Source organism: Ceratotherium simum, chromosome X, assembly GCF_057802395.1.
Source record: "Ceratotherium simum simum isolate JZ-2026a chromosome X, ASM5780239v1, whole genome shotgun sequence".
Classification (NCBI taxonomy): domain Eukaryota; kingdom Metazoa; phylum Chordata; class Mammalia; order Perissodactyla; family Rhinocerotidae; genus Ceratotherium; species Ceratotherium simum.
Window position 1 is genome coordinate 21,638,020 of NC_141940.1, and position 17,818 is coordinate 21,655,837.

Here is a 17,818-nt window from a genome sequence, read left to right on the forward strand (position 1 = left end):
ACTGTTGTTTAGTGAGAAGTTAGTCTTAGGGCTAGTGTTGAGGGCTCAAGCACAGCACCGAAAACCATTCTGGGTGGAGTCAGAAATCCACAGTCTAGAGATGAAACAAAATTGAGAGCCAGCGGGAGCAGACAGGCCTCAGAGGCAGAAACAGAGGCTTGGTTTGAGCAGTTCAGTTGCATTGTGATATCATCTTTCTTGCCACCCCAGGCAGTTTTTATTGCGCTTTCTGTATGTTTAGCTTTCACGCGGTGGCATCTTAAAGGTACTTCTCAATCTCTGACAGGAGCTAACAATCCCAGCACAGTGCTGTGAACACAGGAGGTCTGTAATGAAAGAGATTCCATTGATCTCTCACCTGTTGAAACAAATAATGTGGCGGCAATGTTGAGGATTCTCTTGAGATGATGGTGCTAGAGAACAGCCACTCGACTAGAGGAAGATTACCACCCAAGCTTTTCTCAATCAGGAGGTTGCGTGCCCCAGGGATTGGGAAACCAAGCAGGCAGTCAGATAAGGATTAACTTCAGTGACGAATTTAGAGGCTATGAAAACATAGCGACACACGAATGACACGGGTTCAACAAGGTGAAGAATGGGTCTCCTTACCTCTCTACCCCCAAGTGGCAGTGTGGATAAGAGAGGGAGGAGGGAGAGAGTAGTTACCTATAGACATCATCGTAACATTTAGCATTGATTGCATTTCTCCTATATGCTAGACATTTAGCACACATTAGATCTAATCCCTATTATAACTCTATGAAGTAGGCATTAGCTCTATTTACGGGTGAGGAAATTGGCTCAGAAAGGGTAAATTACTTGCTGAAGTTTACACAAGCTACCAAGTAGCAGAGCCAGGATTTGAACCTACGTCTGTCTGGCCACAAAGCTTTCGTGTTTTCTACTATACGTACCATCCTGCTGCTTCTACGTCAGTGATAGCAGCCCAGGCCTCAGGGAAACAGCTGTTGTTTAAGAATACTAGTTGGTCACGCGTGGGCTGGGTATCCTGTGGTTCTTTCTTTTGCTCATCAATTCATTCTGCAAACATATATTTATTTATAGCCAGGAAGTAGGGAGAGGAGTGCAGGTCAGGCAGGTGGGGTGGGAAGGGACATGTGTGTGGGGAGGAGGGCAAAGGGACATGTGAGGGTTGAGGCTAGAGAAAATAGAGAGAAAAAGGGCCATCATGAGCTCGAATGCAGGATGCGGCCTGATTTTAGGGGGTCTGTTCTTGCATGCAGTACTGAGTGGGTCTCTGGATGGTTGCAGAAGAGATATCTGGAGCAACACTGACAGGCAAGCTCTAACCCAGTGGTGGCACTCAGGATCTGAGGCCCTTCAAACAGCTCTTTACACCTACACGCCCACAAGCACACACTCACACAGGGACCATACATATGAAGATAAGTAAACAAGCACACCAGAATGTCTGCCACCACACGATGAAAGCCTATACCTTGATTCCAGTGGTGTTTCTAGCGCTCACCATGTGACTCTAACTCCTCTTCAAAGGAGCCAACATTGATTTGGATGCATAAAGTCTGGGAAGTTTGTTGAGAAGAGAAAAGAAAAAAAAAGAAAACAGAAAAACAATCTCAGTTTATAGTCACAATTTAGTTGTGTACGTATTAAGACTTTTAGGATTATATAAAATGATGTAATTACATAAAAGGAAGTGCTATGGAATGTTTGTCCATATAAATTTTCCTTTTTTCTTTTGGTAGTGAACACAAATAATAACAGAATGTAATAAAACAAGCCTGACCTATACAGCCACTTAATCTCAGAGGGAATGTGTCCCAGAGCAGGGAGAGGTAGAGCTCAGGAATGTGTGGCCGTGACACATCGATTCCAGAACTCCCTGGGCTTCACCTGTACCTGAGCTATGGACAAAGTATGTTTGGGTACTGCAGAGGTTTATTTTTGACTGCTCCACAGTCAGGAGGATGGCCACTGGGGTGACCATGCTATTCCTAAGAGCATCTGGGTACACAGGCTTGGGAATCCAGGGGTCTGATGGGGCTGAAGGAAGTTCCTCTCCCTTCCATACCAAGTGTGTGCATTACCAGCACCCTCCAGGATTCAAAGGGGAGAAATGGAGGCAGTGATGCTGATCACACTCCTTATAAACTGATGATTATAATCAGCATGAGTGCTAAGGAACAAAAGAAGCTTTATAAAGACATACTTTCCCCGACAAATTAATTATAACACATTTCTCTCATAAGAGAGTTACCTGGTGGTTTTTTAATTCTTTTAAATTTTTGATTGAAAGGTGCTACGAAAGTGTCAAATGTAATTATCATTAGGTAGCTTTTTGCTTGATATCACGTGGGACCCAAATACTGTAAAGAAGAAATAGTTCTTGACCATGTACGTGGCCCTTCAACTAACACAAAAAACTACCTTGGGAAGAGCTTTGGCGGTCTCTTCTGCATTAATTGCAAATTCCTTCACCCTAGGGAAACTTTATTCAAGCTCAGGAAAATAGCTGGCAAACTGGGCACTCTCCCCAAAAGTGTGACAGGTAAGGAGGGGCCGCCTTCAGCCTTTTCTCATATTTCCCCTTATATTTGGAAGCCAAGAGCCATACTAGTGGAAACAGACCTAGTGCCTTTTAATGTCCGCGGTATAATATTAACGCTGTGGTTCTCAACTGTTTTCCCCACTCCAATCTTGAACTTCTGAAGGATGCAACTCACTCGGATCAGTAGCAGTGGCTCATTGTGGCAATAACTGCAGAGGGGGGTGGCAGAAGGAAAGAATCAATGTGGTTGGCGGGTGGGGATTCTGCCTTGGATCCTCGCCCCGCCCCCCCTCCCCCCAATTATCATAAGCTCTCAGAGCTTATAGTAATTTACAACCTTTTTGGCACTCTTTACTTCATTACCTACCTAGAAGAATTTATGTCCTGTCAGTATAGTTTCTCTAACTTCATCACTGTCAATTATTTGTTTTTGGTACTGTAAAATGATTCTATGTTCTTGGGGACAGTTATCCCTTTCAAGTTCCTTTTTATGTGTGTTTTGTTCTGAAAGCCTTAGAGATGCAGGCCAGGTTGACTGGGGGGGGTGGGGTTGTCCCTAACTAGTGAATGGGACTTGGGAGGCAGACGACTTGTTTTCACGCGGATAAAGAGTAGAATGCCGAGTCGCGGTTGATTTCATGAAAGTAGGGCTGGAGAGGCCCAGGGCGGACCTAGTCTGGGGTGAGCACCCGGATCTGTGAGCCTGTGTTGCTTCAGTGTCTCAACGTCTGTGGGGGGAGGCTGGTCTCTAGTCCCTCGTTGTCCCATCGGCACTACCCTTCACCTCCGTCTCTGCGTAACTATATTAATAGAAGGCGACACTTCACATATTGGCGCTCGAACCCCAAAGGGAGGCTGGCAGTGGCTTGGCAGGTGGGCATGAAGCCGGGAAATGGGTGGGGGAGTGGGACGGAGGCATATCGAGTGGCGTTCTGGGTAGCCAATGGTAGTTCGGGGCAGGGGTGGCAGGGGCGGAGGCGCCGAGACTGATCAGCCAATGGAGGGCGAGCAACTACTGGAACGACCTGGTGACGTGAGGAGCGTTCCATTTGGCCAGCGGTGGGCGGTTGCCACAGCTGGTTTAGGGCCCTGACCATTGGGGCCCCTTGTCAGGAGGAGGCAGCCTCCGGGCTGGGAGAAGTCGCTGCCACCTCTGGCGGCCGACGCGATCCCCTGGGACAGTCCACTTCCTGCCCTCAGTTACCGGCCGAGTTCGGTCTCCCGGGTTCAGGTAACAAGGGGTGGGGGTGGGGGTCTCCTGGGCTCGGCCGCATGGTGGGCTGCCAACCCCTCCGCCGCGCCGGGACGCGGGAATGTTGGCACTGCCCTTCTCAACGCGGCAGCTGCCGAGCCCCCGGACGGGGGTGACTACACGTGGCAGGGCGTGTGTGAGTGTGTACGAGCGTGTGGAGGTGGCGCGCGTCCCAACCTGCCTGGGGCGGTGGTCCGCTGCGTGGCGGAGGCAGGGCGGGTCTCCCGAGGCCGCGCCCGCCGCCGGGCCCCGGACTCCGGCCTCGGGCCCCCGGCTGGTGGGCCGGTCGCTGGTTCTCGACGGATTTTGATCTTTGTTCTCCCAGGCCCGCACCCCTTCCTGGTCTCTCTTCTCCCGCTGGGCTAGTTTATCAGGAGGAGATTGTTTTCCAGGTTAGTTTTACACAAAGGAAGTGTTCTTTGCACCTCTGGTGCCCCCTCCCTTTTCCCAAGCCTTCCACCTTCTCATTTCCCCCGCTCATCTCCTAGTCTGTATTTGGACCTTTGCTCTCTCCAGCCTGGTAATGATTTCCACTTGGTTGTTTCTCCTCAGTCAGTCAGGCTGCAGGCTTCCGCCTCATTCTTGCCAGCGTGGGGCATGTGGTGTCAGTAAATAGAGGCCACAGCACCACACCTGAGAGGAGGAGAAGGGTGGCAGTGGCTGAGAAAGGCTGGGCCTGGGGATTCAGGATGCTAAGTAGAGATGGTACTTGGGAAATGTCCCGGAAAGCACCTTTATGACTTTTCTTAACTGCTGCTACCTCCCTGCCCACCCCCCCAACCATTCCAGAGCCTCTCCTGCTTAATCAGCCTTTCACCTACAGGTCTGTGATGTGGTTTCATTAAGATTCCCACAAATGTTACGCTAGACCAGCAAGATTTGTTCATTTCCCGGACTCAGGAAGTTACAGAGGGTTTGATTAGGAGAAATCTGTTTTGGGTAAATACAACCTGGGTATGTGTACCCAGTGTCTAGAATCTCCTAGCCAGAGGGTGACTTGTTCCCTGGCGTGATTCATATGTGAGTGGCTAATTGAAGAAAGAAGGCGAAGAAGTGGAGGAGGGGAGGGAATGGCTCTTTAAGGACAGAAACTCTACTATTATTTTTAGAGTCCTCTTAATGATGATTACAGAACAATGTGGTAAAGTGGAAAGTGCCCTGGACTGAAAGTCAGCAAGTGTGTTTTCTTGGCTTAGCTTTGTGGCTGGGTGACCCTGGATAAGTTATTTCCTCTCTCTGGTTTTCACTTTATTTATTTCTAAAGCAAAGTAATTGGGGCTATCACCCTTCTAGTTTCAAGGTTCTATGATGATCATTGGAAGCATAGGGATATATTTAAGAAGATATACTAGCCCTCTTCTTTTTTTTTTGTTTGTTTTTTGAGAACCTTTAACCTTTTCTCCTTTTAGAGGGCAAACACAGATTGGAAATAAACTTTCCCCACTTCCCCACCCCCACCCCTTCAGGCAGTGCTCATCTTTCTGCCACTGGGAAAGGAGGATTGAACTGCATTTTCTTGTTCCTGCCTCATTTTTTTTCTTTTTGTGCTTTCTCTTAGGGCTAGAAATTGGACTTTTGATGATGTTTGACCCAGCGGCAACAATAGCAGGCAACGTGATTTCAAAGCTGGGCTCAACTTCTGTTTCTTCTCTCTTGTAATCACAAAGCCCATTTTGGACCAGGAATTCCAATCATGTCTGTGATGGTGGTGCGAAAGAAGGTGACGCGGAAGTGGGAGAAACTCCCAGGCAGGAACACCTTCTGCTGTGATGGCCGTGTCATGATGGCCCGGCAAAAGGGCATCTTCTATTTGACCCTCTTCCTCATCCTGGGAACATGTACACTCTTCTTCGCCTTCGAGTGAGTTTCCATTGAGTAGAGATGCCTCATTATTGTTACTTTGGGTCCAGGGGAAGAACCTCCTTTCCGGGGAGTTTGTGGATGGTCCTTGGATGGCTATCACTGTCCTGTTGAGCAGTGTCTATAGATCATGAAAACTGAATTCATTGCTTTGGGCTTATAGCAGAGTACGTGCTTCCTAAAATGACCAAGACCTTGGATACCGATTTTATAGCACTGATTTGGGGCTACCCCTGGCACACTTGGGAAATAAAAGAGTTTGTCTTTCTTACTCATCTCCCCTTTTCAGTGGTCTCCTTGGCTGCTTAGTGACAGACTGCCTCTTCCCCACTCCTCCGGAGCCTACCGGCACCCCTCGTGGTCATAACTCCACCCCACAATGCTCACCTATTCTGTTATTCTGGGTCCTATTTCCTTAGGGCTCAGCTCTCAGCTAGCTGTTAAATTGAAAAGCCACCTGAACTGGGAACCTGCAGATTGGTTCCAGCTTCAGCTGTGCCACAAACTAGCTGTGTGCATGGCGCATATGTGCTTATTAAATGTGAGTTGCTCTTTCTTTCACTCAAAATCACTCCACATAAACAACTCTCTATTCTGTGTGTGCCTGATACCAGCCTTGGAGTTATTTTTTTCTGTTACGTAATAGCTAGTACTAGAGCCACTGTATGAAGTCTGTGTAGGTCACTGCTCTAGGGAGGTGGCCAGTTGGATTCTAGGGTACTGTAGCATGACTACATGTTGAGAATGCTGTACACTCTAGGGATGGGAGCAATGCTAATTGGTTTGGGATTATTATAGGAGGGCCTTGGGGAGTCAAGAGGCATGTGCATGGACTGCGAGCCACACCTGATATGAACCTGCTATAGTTCATGTACTTGGGTGGCCTGGAAATGGAGCTCCCATGCTGGGGCGTGGCCATGGGAGGGAGGAGGGGGCTCCTTGGCCAGCCTCTGTGGGTAATTAAAATGAGCTGTGGTCTCTTGGGGCTCATTTTTGTCCTTCTTCTGTAAGGGCTTCAGGCTTTCCCAGTACATCAAGAGTGATTTTTCAGGCTGCTTTGCCAGACTTTATGATGGTTGTGGCTGGCTTGACTAACAGCAGGGGGTGGGGGACCCAGTTTATAACAGGGTTAGGAAAGTAAGGTCAAAGGCGCTTTTGCTGCTGTTGCTGCCGACTTCGTGGAGTACTTGACGAAGTCAGGCAAGGTGATGATGGCTTCTTACCTGCTTTCCAGTTTGAGTTTCATGGCTGAGTGTGTTTTTGTGTGTGTGCTTGTGTGTGGTACACATGAGCCTGTGTTGTCAGGCAGATATATGCAGAACATTAAAAAAAATTTCCCCTCTCCTCATCCTTCTCTCCAAGTTTTCTTTGCTTTATTCCTGCCTTGCTTCTTTTTGGAAGTGCAGAGCTGAACTCTGCTCGCTATCATTCTCCCTCTCTTTCATTCCTTCCCCTGCTGAATCACTAGCTCTTTTTGTCACTCCCGACCCTCCGCCTTGGGGTTAAATTTTTGTGGTTGGAGGCATTCAAAACAGAGATGAAATTTGTTTCCAGGCCCTGAGTGAGCTGGTAATGCTGGGCCCAGAAAACCTCTGGTTTGACCGGCCAGGGGAACTTGAAATTTGGAGCTATGGGCATTTGGCCCTTTTTGTACCTGGGAGCCAGACAGAATCTGATTTGGATCTGTTCCACTAGGCCCTGAGGGCCTCTGAAGAAAATTGCCTGGGGGATGAACCTTGTAATTAGCCAAGTTACTGTTTGACAGAGGCACGTTGAGGGTCTACCAAGATGACTTTTTTCCCCAAGTTATTTCTTGCGCTTTGCCCTCAGACGTGAAGGATGAGGTTGTTTGCAAACTGCCTTGAGTTCCAGCGGTCTGTGCAACAGAGTAAATATTTTTGAGGATAGGACTGGGGGAGGGAGAAAGAAGAAGGGGGAAAGGAAGTAAATGTGCTAGCTGAGGAGTGGAATGGGGAAGTATAAATCTGACCAAAGGGGAGAGGACCCTGGCGATGAATCCTTTTTACTGGCAGTGGTGGAATCTATGAACGTGCGTGTGTGTGTGTGTGTGTGTGTGTGTGTGTGTGTGATATACAGACACTCTAGATGGTGGCTGCCTTGTGCCTAGCCAATGAATGACAGGCCATACGAAGGACACCAGCATGCCTCTGAGGAATGAAGTCTCTTTCTAGTCGACCTTTTTTTGAAGTATATAATTTACTACCAACTGCACAGTGGGGGATAGGGTTTGGGGGACAGAATATGGGCTCCTTCGTTGGTATTAGAACTTAGGGAGACCTCAGGAAATCAGCTGACTTGGCCCGCGGTCTTCAGGCAGGTGAGAGTCTCTGAACCACCAGTGACAAAGGGCTATCTATTTTCATCTTCACATTGCCCAGGAGCATAGACTCCACATCCTCTGGCTGCTGCGTGTTTGCCCTGAGCAAGAGAGTCCAGATCTTGGGGCACATCTGGTCCTGCGTTTTAGTAACAGGGTCCTGCTTGCAGCAGGTGCTTAGGAACAAGTGCGAGTTGATTTATGGCTGCTTGTGGCACAGCCCTGGGTCGGCCAGATGGCTTGAGAAATCTGGTCAGGCCCGTGGGCGCCCCTTGATGAAAAGCGTGCAGTGTTAGTAGTGCCAGTGGATATCTTTTTATTTTTGGATTTTGCCTTTACGTGTTTAGACTTCTCAAAGGAGGGACCTATAATTTTCAGTGGACAGACAGTGGATTGAATACATAAAACGAGAAAAGGTTGTCCATCCAGGAGCTAGTTAGCTCTGTATTGTTAGAATTGTTTCCAAAGAAGCTGGGTGGCCATTTCAAGGCTGCTGTCACAGTGGATTCCTGCCCGGGATGGGAAATTGGGCTAGATTATCACTAAGCCTCTTGCAACTACAGGAGTCTGAAATTCTGTATAACTCTTGTGTCTGTCTGGAAGATTCAATTACACACACAGAAAAGGAAAGTATAGAAGATTACCAGTAAGTAACTGTCTTTAAATGTATTTATGTATTTAAATGTAATTGTATCTATGGTAAATGCATTTGAATTTAAAAGCAGAGTGAAAATTGTACAGTGCTAAAAAAAAAAAGGGTTTCCGAATTTATTCTTAGGGTGAGATATTTAGGAAATGTGAGTGTGTATGCCAGTTTCAGCTTTGAGGACTTGAACCATTCTCAGTCCTTTCTGCCCAAACCCTGTCCAGCTTGTGTGATGAACACATAGCCGCCGCCTTGGTGGGGAGTGTCAGGACACTATAGCAGAATAACACTGACAACCTCCGCCTCTGTCCAGCTACTGAAAGGCTATGCTGGTATTTAGTTAAACTCAACTTCCTAATAAAGCTTAGGGAAAGGACCAAGGGCACTGTCTTCTGGAATTGGCTTCCTAGCTGTCTCTTTAAACTTTGTGACCAGATCACTGTTGGGGTTAAGGTCCCCAGACTTCTCTTGTGGCAAGAATGGCTGTGTGACTCTTGACCCCTGAATTAGAAGCTGTTTGCTGCTTTGATCAGCGCTTCTGCCTCACTGTGCTGTACATAGAGGAAATCGTATCAAGGCACTACAAGCCCTGTTGAACTGACCTTCATGGGTGCTTTTGATGTACGGAGGAGTCATTAAGTTGGATGAACTGAAAAAAGCTTTGTAGCACTGCTTAGTAATTGTCCCACTGCTAGCCTATCCAAATTCTACCTCTCTTTCAAGTCCCTTCTTGAATCTTCCTTCATGAAACCTTTCCAGTAATTTCTGCATTCATAGGACTAATTGTACATATCACTCATTTAACACATAACCATATTTCATTTCTCATATTTCTGAATTCTGTGGTTATTATACTTTGAGCTCTTTCAATGTCAGGGACTATCTCCTATGTCTGTGTGTCCCCCACAGTGACCTGCACCAGGCCTTACATAGAGTAAGTGGTCAATAAATGTTGCTGAATTAAGACATTCTGGATGCACTTCGAATGTGATATAATAGTCTTGACTCACAGAATCATAGAATGGTAGAGCTGGCAGGGGCCTTGGGGACTATCCCCATCCTTTTGCAGATGAGGAAATCAGGCCCACAGAAACGAGGTTACTTCATCAAGATTGGTTGGCCAGCCAGTCCCTCTCTGTGACTCTACCTCTCATCTCATTGTTGCCTTTCAATATGGAATCCTGAAGACATTCAGATTACTAAAGTGGTGCATAGTGCCGAACGCTAGGCCAACGTATTCTGGGTTCTTGCTAGCTAGTGTTTGTGTTACCTAGTGGCGTCTAGGTTATTTGAGCCTCCCCAGTTCATGCTACTAGAAAACGAAGGCATGTTTGTGGAAAACTGACAGCATTCTGGCATGGCATTCTAGTAGCCTTGCAGCAACAGAGAAGCCCATCTCTAAGTGTGAACCTAGAAAGTAAGCTGTGTGAGTTACGAGGGATCATCACCTTGGTGGCCACTCCTAGTCCCTGCTGCCAGGATGAGGACGCTCAGAAAAAAAATAAGCAGTGTGTGCTCCCTACCTTGTTACTCTGTGGGTGGTCCTCATGAAAGGGGCACCATGTACCTGTGGACAGATGAAAGAGAAAAGGCAATCTGACAACACAAAGTTACCAGGTTTGAGGAGACACAGGGCTATGTAGACCAAAGGCAAACTCTGACATGGCAGAAAATACGTGCCAATGGTGACAAGATCCATGTTCCTGAAGTGCCTTAGATGAGATTGGGAAGAGGAAAAAGTGACTTTATCACACTCTCTAACCAAGAGAGCATTCTCTGGAGAATTGCTCTGTGGAGGTTCAGTCTTGTGCTTTATCTAGCCCGAGATTCTGTCTGTGACTTGGCCAACCAAATGACAGTTTTAGAAAGGCATAGTTGCCTGTTTATCAATCTGTTACAGTAGTTAGCTAAACTCAACTTCCTGATAAAGCACGTTTCCTGGAGGAGGGTTGGGTTATGTCTCCTGAACAGTGTGCTTCCCTTGAACAGTTCTTTACGGTTCTGTCATCCAGAATTTATCTGTATATTTTCAGCCTCTACTACCTTTTGTGGTAATGAGTTTCACACTGTCAATCTCCACTGAATGCATCTCCCATCTTTTGAGAATGAGTCTTAATTGAGTGTAGTGATCTTCTATTTTGGGAAAAGTGAGCACAAAAAACAGGGATGTCCTTCAACATGCTGACATCAGTTGAGGTGTTTATTGAGGGAGAGAAGAGATTTCTTAAATCTTTCTCCTCAGAGATGCCAGAGCTGGTATTGTGTTTAAGAACAAAGGAGGCACCTTATGCTTCTTGCAATAGCAAGAAGCTGGTGAATTCAGGGTAATTAGGGGGATGATTCTGGAACAGAACAATGAGAAGGCAAGAACCTTGTGATGATGATTAGATAAGGCCAGTTAATGGAGGGCCTCAAAATACTGGCCTGTGGAGTTTGGGGTTTAATATAATAGGAAGCAGGGCCTTGGTCTACGTTCTTGAGCATGGGTATATTATAAGTGGAATTTGTTATTTGTTATATTTGTTATAATTGAAATGTGAAATTTGTTATCATAAATGATATTTGGCAACTACTTAGCAGGTTTGCCTGGACAGAGATTTTGGCCCTTCTCTGTGAGAGGATGGCTCATCACCTCAGAATTGAAAATGTTCCTGCTTTTAATTTTCCCTGTTGCTACTGTAGCAAAACAGGGTTATCCATTTTTCTCTGACCTTCACATAGCAATAAATCTGGGGGCTGATTTTAAATTATGTTTTTAGTGTCCAAGGAAACTTCTTGCCTCTCAGCAGACTCTGAGTGTCATCAGAAGAACCTTGAACCAGTCTTGTCGGTGGTTCTGCACGTTTATTGTGCTCTAGAGCTGGGTAGTGTGTAAGAGGACAGACAACCGTCCATATCAGGGAGGACTTATAGCAAAGGCTTATTTCTGTTATGTGGGACCAAGGGCCATTGTGGGGCTCTAATCCTTTGGCCCTTCCTGCTGTTCCAAGCATAGCTCTTCCTTAAAGCCACCCTTAACAGCTGCTATGGGAGCAGTTTCAAGCAGCCACCAGCTTCCCAAGAGACCTCTTCTGTGACCACTTACAGTCCTTAGAGTCTGAATCACCATCTTAATACTTGATTATTGGACTTATCTTTCTTTAACTGTTTTCATATGTATGTTTTGTTTTCCCCAACAAAATTAACTCCAATTTCTCTTGTTCTTCCTTTGTTAGACCCGTAAATACTTGTTGGCTGATTAATTGCCCTGATGAAAGAATAACAACAAAAAGCATAGCCAGAAAGCTGTTGGGGAGACTTAGAAGCAGACTATCGTATAGAACACCTAGCCACACTGCCAGTCTGTGAAGCACAGCCCTGCCATGGAATCTGTCTGGGTTCTCACCAACTCCACTCATGAATCTCTTTTGAGTTTTTTCGTGTGAATTGAAGCCTGTGTCATTATCATTGTCCCTCCAAAGAACTAGCGTGCTAGGGATGGGGGATGGGACATGACACACCAGTCCAGCCTGGCACTGCTGGTTACTGCTGGTCAGTACCACCATGTGGCCCATGTGACGTGGGAGTCCCATCATCTAGCCCAGCTATGGAAGCCTGAGGCCAGTCAAGAGGTTGGTAGAGGATGGCTTAAAATGATGATGTCTCTTCAGGTGGCAGAAATGAGGATGTAGTGGGGACATGGTTGCATTTATAAAATTCACAAGGGAGAAAAGCAACTTCTAACCCCCTGGAAGGGGGAAGACCTCTTGGTACTTTAAAGACAAAGGAAAGTTCTGTTTTGAGAAGTGTATGGATATCATTATTCCAAGAAGAGATATAGATAGAAAGTACTAGGGGATTTCAAAAACAGTTACCTTATGTTTGTGGATGACAGATCCAGTCTTTCACTAAGACAAATTAGTGATGTTTGAGGATACTCCTGACTTTTGAGGTCAATATTGGGAATCATCACCAAATCTTCATATAGTTTATTCCCGTCAGAGACAGATCTCTAGCTTACTGCAATTATGGGACTAACCTAGGGGGTTGCTTTTGATCATAATTAAAGACAGACGTGATGGGTTGTAGTTCACAACAGCCTTAGCTGCTGGCTCTCTAAGTTTCCTCTTACTTAGAGTAGAAAGGCCTGTTGGTCCCACATCTGCCTTCCCAGCCACACCCACTCACTGGTGACAACTGGCTGCCAGTAGCCTCATCTCTGGAGAATAATACAATGGGCCTCTTGTGCACTTGTTGACATACAGAGTGGATTGTTTTAGCAGGTGCAGAAGATAGTCTGTGTGGAGACTACAGAGACCTTTATCCCTGATGGCGTAGCGTAATTCAAATCTAAGTTGTTCTTTGTCCGGTGGATAAGCAGGTGTTGAAACGGGACTTAGTTAAGCTCCGGTCCTTCTGTGTGTGGGAGCAACATTAATTGGTATGGGTGTGGGTGTGGGTGTGAGTGTGTGTGTGATTGTTCTACTCTCTCTGTATCTTTTCCCTGTAATAAAAACAATTTAAATTCCCTTCGGTGGCCAATCAGATAGCTTTGATTTTTCTAAGGCTTTTGATTGGAGACTGTACACCCAGGGCAGTTTGAGTCCTGGAGACGTTAATTCTTTGTTTTCAAGAGGGATCTTAGAGATGGGCAGTGACTAGGAAGATGGCTGTTTGCTGTTAACGTGGTAATTTCACTTGGGTTGTTCTTGAAACGGAGCCTCGTGTTTCTCCTGTGTCCTTTCTCCTGATTCTGAATTCACTTCTTGATTCACTCCTACCAGTGAAGGAGAACAATGGAAAAGGGGAACAATCAAGCTAGCCAGTGGCAAGGACCTTAATTACCCTGAACTCAGTTAGCCAGATCCTTCAGTTCAAATTCTTCCCCCTACCCTTGGCTTTTAAGAGAAGGAAGTAAATCATACAAAAGCAAGCTAAGACCAAGGATGTTGTTAAAAACAAGCAGGCAAGCAAACAAAAAGCCACAAAAATCATTTTGCAAGTTCACTACATATGTTCACCTCCGTGACAAACTGCTCAGCCTAATATTACAGCTGGTTTGCACCCCTCATGCAGTCATGTGTGTGGCGGGGAGGCAGGGGGAGGATCTCGTGGGGACTGTTCCAAAACTGCAGCGAATGTACAACCCGGGGTTAAATGTTTGCTCCACGTGGACAGCAGCTTGCTTATTCCCCTGCTGATGAGGTAAGCCTTTTTCCTTCACTTACTTTCTCTTCTCCCCCTCTGGTCCTTGCTCATCCACGTATAGTCTGTCTCCAAGAGATCTCTGTGTTGAAGGAGAAAATATGCCTCAAGAGGAGGAGAATAAAAATAGGTCAGTGGTCACTCTCATCTCACATTCCCATTTATTTGGTTTGCAATTCAGTTCAATTCAACAAGTATTTGTTGAAAGCTTCTTTGTTCCTCTACTTATATTAGGCTCTGGGAGATTTAGAACCATGATGATAATGTTAATAGCTGACATTTACTTAGCGTTTACCATGTGGCAAGTGCAGTTCTAAGCACTTTATTTATATTCGTGCATTTGATCCACACAAGGACCCCATGAAGTACTATTATCCTCATTTCACAGATAAAGAGACTGAAGTTGACCAAGTCACCAGCTAGGAACTGGCAGAGCCAGAATGCAAACCCAAGCATTCCTGCTCCAAAAAGACAAGGTTCTTTTTCTTATCAAGTCCAGTAGGGGGAGATGAGGTCAACATAGTGAAAAACAGCTAGGAAACAATACAAGACTCTGGCAGTGAGGACAACAGGGGTAGAGAAGGGAGAGATTAGTGCAGCTTAGGGTAGGCCTTTTGGAGGAGGCAAGACCTCTCTAAATCCTAGCTTCTTCATCTATCAAGTGGGTATAATAGATTCTACCTCATAGATTTCGTGTGAGAATTGGATGAGATAATGCATATAAAGAGTTTACTGCAGTGCCTGGCATATGGTGAGTGCTCAATAAATTGTGGTTATGATGGTGACAATGATAGCTTTGAAGTCTCTTGGACCTGAAAGATGAGTAGAGCTGGAATCTCCAGAGAGGAAGAGGAATGGCCTTCCAGGTGAATTATGAGGAAAAAGGGGAGCAAACATGGTGTTGGGAAGGGGTGCTAAGGAGACAATTTTCTTGTTCCGTTGCTTGTGGTCACTAGTCACCTACTAGCTGAGCTAATTGAGGAGAAAAAGTAAAGCTTCAGCAGCCCTGAAGCTTTTCATTGGCCTTGAAGCATGCTGGACATACCCTATGTGTAACAGTGGGACCCTGCTTCATAATTAGTCCCCATCTTGTCTTACTCCTCCTCAAGCTCAGGCCTGATGCCAGATGAGTGGGTATGAAAAGCTCTAGACATTTCCAGAGTGAGAGCAACCTGCGGTGCTTACAAGTCCAGGCTCAGTTGCTTCCCTGACCTTAACAGCTATGAGCCTTTCCTGAGGCACAGAGGAAATGTGGCTCCCAGCAGGCTGACAGGAGGGACTGGGCTTGGGGGTAGGGGAGGTCCCTTGAGACTGTCTTCTGTGTGTTATATGTGGCATCAATCAATTAAGTATTTGTTGAGCTCCTACTATGTATAGAACCACGTGTTAGGAATTTTGGGCAATTCAAGAGAAGTAAAAAGTGTGGTCTCTGCCCTCGAGGTACTGCTGATTTTGTTGTGGAGACCAGATTGACGCACTGGTAACAATTCGAGGTCATTATAGAGTAGGTAACTAAATGTTCAATTGCCTGCTTTCTTCAGATGCCGCTACCTGGCTGTCCAGCTGTCTCCTGCCATCCCTGTGTTTGCTGCCATGCTCTTCCTTTTCTCCATGGCTACACTGTTGAGGACCAGCTTCAGTGACCCTGGAGTGATCCCTCGAGCCCTACCGGATGAAGCTGCTTTCATAGAAATGGAGATAGGTAAGTTTTCTAACCAGCTGGCATGATGCTGTGCAGTGGGTGGCTTTAATCAGTAAGGGACTGGAATCATGATAGTAGTTGCAGATTAATAATCACTTCTAGCCATTGCCCTCTGAAATCCTGAATCTGAGATCATGACCACCCTGTCAGTTTGGTAAGGCAGGTGTAGCAAAATTCGAAAGTCATATGCTTCATTCTTCCCTGTGTGGGGGAGGGATTTGTTACTAAGGTCCTCCTGCACTGTTTCCAAGAGGATGGGCTTTTTTACTTTTGAGGAGTCATCAATTCATTAGATTTTTTTCTGTGAAAGCTATAAACCTCTTCATAAAAATATTTTTGTATGGATGCACATACATACAATTTTGAATGTAATTTCAGGGATTCATAGATCTTTTGAAGCACATTCATGGGCCCCCTACCAAGAATTCCTGCTTTAGGGGAACACAAGGTGAGAGGGGACAGCTGTGGTGCCAGGAACCACTGAGAATTCTAGGAATGGCGAAGGAAGCAGGTACAGGCTCATGACGGTGCAGTCTGCAGCTCAGGGTGGGACTCTTTGGGACAGAGGTAAAGTGCTACACTTCTCAGGAGCCAGCATGGCTTTATAAATTGAAACAGAGCATCCCAGGGCTAGAGGAGGGGATATCCTGGGAGCTCGCACTGGCAGAGAAGGCTATGATGCCAGTACTCGCAGGGACTGGGAGCCCACCAGACCCAACAGCAGTGCCTGCCTAAATTGTTCTCAAGTCTTGTACCCAAGTAGCTTGAGTCAGCATCCAACCAAATAGAGTAGAAGAAAGGGACCCAGGACTTGTAAGAGTCAAAGCTGTGCCAATGGAGCGCCAATCTGTGGTTAGCCTTTAGTTCCTTTAGGGTTTTTTTTTTTTTTTTAGGATTTTAATATAATTTTATTTAATTAAAAACATACAAACCTATTGGGGTTCTAATAGGTATTACCTTATATTTATATATTATTTTTGAGAGATTTTACGTTTTTATAATCATATCTGCCTATCCAAGAAAATAGTGTCTTTCTATATTTTCAGAATAAATTTTATGCCCCTTAATAAAGTTTTTACAGTTTTCTTTATCTAGTTTCTATACTTCTCTTACTGAGTTTATTCCTAATGTTTATATGCGTGCTATCATCAGTGAAATATTTTCTCCCATTTCCACTTGATTTCTTTTTTTCCTCCAGTTTTGTTGAGATATAATTGACATATAACATGGTGTAAGTTTAAGGAATACAATGTGTTAATTTGATTCTCTTTCAGGGTGCTCTAAAAGCTTCCAAGCTTTTGTATTTCTTGGTTTATTTTAGCTGCGTTTCTCCTTCTAGCTTCTTAGCGAATTTGTTTTTGAAAAATTCTGACCTGTTTTAGTTGAGCTAAGGAGACATCGGTTTGTGCACATCTGAGCTCAAACTACTAGGCAGGGGGTGAGGGTGGGAATGGTGGGAAGATAGCAGAGGCAAGGTGTGTTGGCGAAGCTGGAGTTCCGGGGAGACCTGGGGTAGTTGGGAGCAAGATGGGGAGGGAGAGTTGTGAGTGCTGTGTTTTCTCCATCTGGGTAGTTCTTTTATCACCCTCTTTCCATTCATATCTTGAGAAACTGAAGGTCAAGGCAGGGCCTTGACTTTTCTCTTGCATCTCACAGCAGGTTGTTAGCAAGGTTAGCTCTGTTTTGCCAGATCACTGGGCCTGGAGCCCAGGCTTGAGCTGTCACGTTGTGACCTCTGCGTTTAGCATGTTTCTCTCCATAGAAGAGTGCGTTCTTGAGTTCATACGTATGTTTATGTTAGCAAGTTTTTGTCAATTTACATTCAGCCCTGTACTGGGTATGCTGTGGGTGGGGGCTGGTGGGGGGAGAGGGAAGGAGACATGAGAGTCCCTTGCATCATAGCTCCTCATGAGGAGGATGAACTGTGAACTCTATCTGCCAGATACCCTCATGTAAAGCATGTGCAAAGAAATTTTAAGGTGGCATTTGGTACTTATATCATCCTCTAATGGATAGCTATCCCCATCCTTTTAAGACTTGTGACACTGTTGTTGTTTGATTTCACAGCATCCACCCCACTCAGCAAAAAAAGGAAAAAAGTTCCATATGGCAGATATTTTTAAAATCAAAGCGAATTAAAAAAATACTCTGTTTTTAGAATTATCCTGCACAGCTAGGGTGCAATGAGACAGGCACTCTTCTATGCTGCAGATGAGCGGGCGTGCAAACTGGTACAATCTGTCTGGGAAGCAGTTTGACAATAAGTAATATGGGCTTTAATGGTTCATACCCTTTGACCCAGTAAT

General features: G+C 45.6%; 1 protein-coding gene across 3 annotated transcripts in view; it reads left to right on the forward strand.

The window, feature by feature from the left end:
* Positions 1 to 3,576: 3,576 nt before the first annotated feature.
* ZDHHC9 (zDHHC palmitoyltransferase 9) overlaps positions 3,577 to 17,818 on the forward strand; it is a 31,788-nt gene continuing 17,546 nt past the window's right edge. For 2 of the 3 annotated variants that reach the window (XM_087427034.1, XM_087427037.1), the window contains exons 1-3: positions 3,577 to 3,761; positions 5,341 to 5,642; positions 15,352 to 15,512. In XM_087427034.1, coding sequence (XP_087283160.1) covers positions 5,476 to 5,642; positions 15,352 to 15,512 — 328 coding nt within the window. In that variant the 5' untranslated portion in view covers positions 3,577 to 3,761; positions 5,341 to 5,475. Of the gene's footprint in view, positions 3,762 to 4,107; positions 4,175 to 5,340; positions 5,643 to 15,351; positions 15,513 to 17,818 lie in introns of all 3 variants that reach the window. The other variant, XM_087427036.1, reaches the window with a different exon arrangement.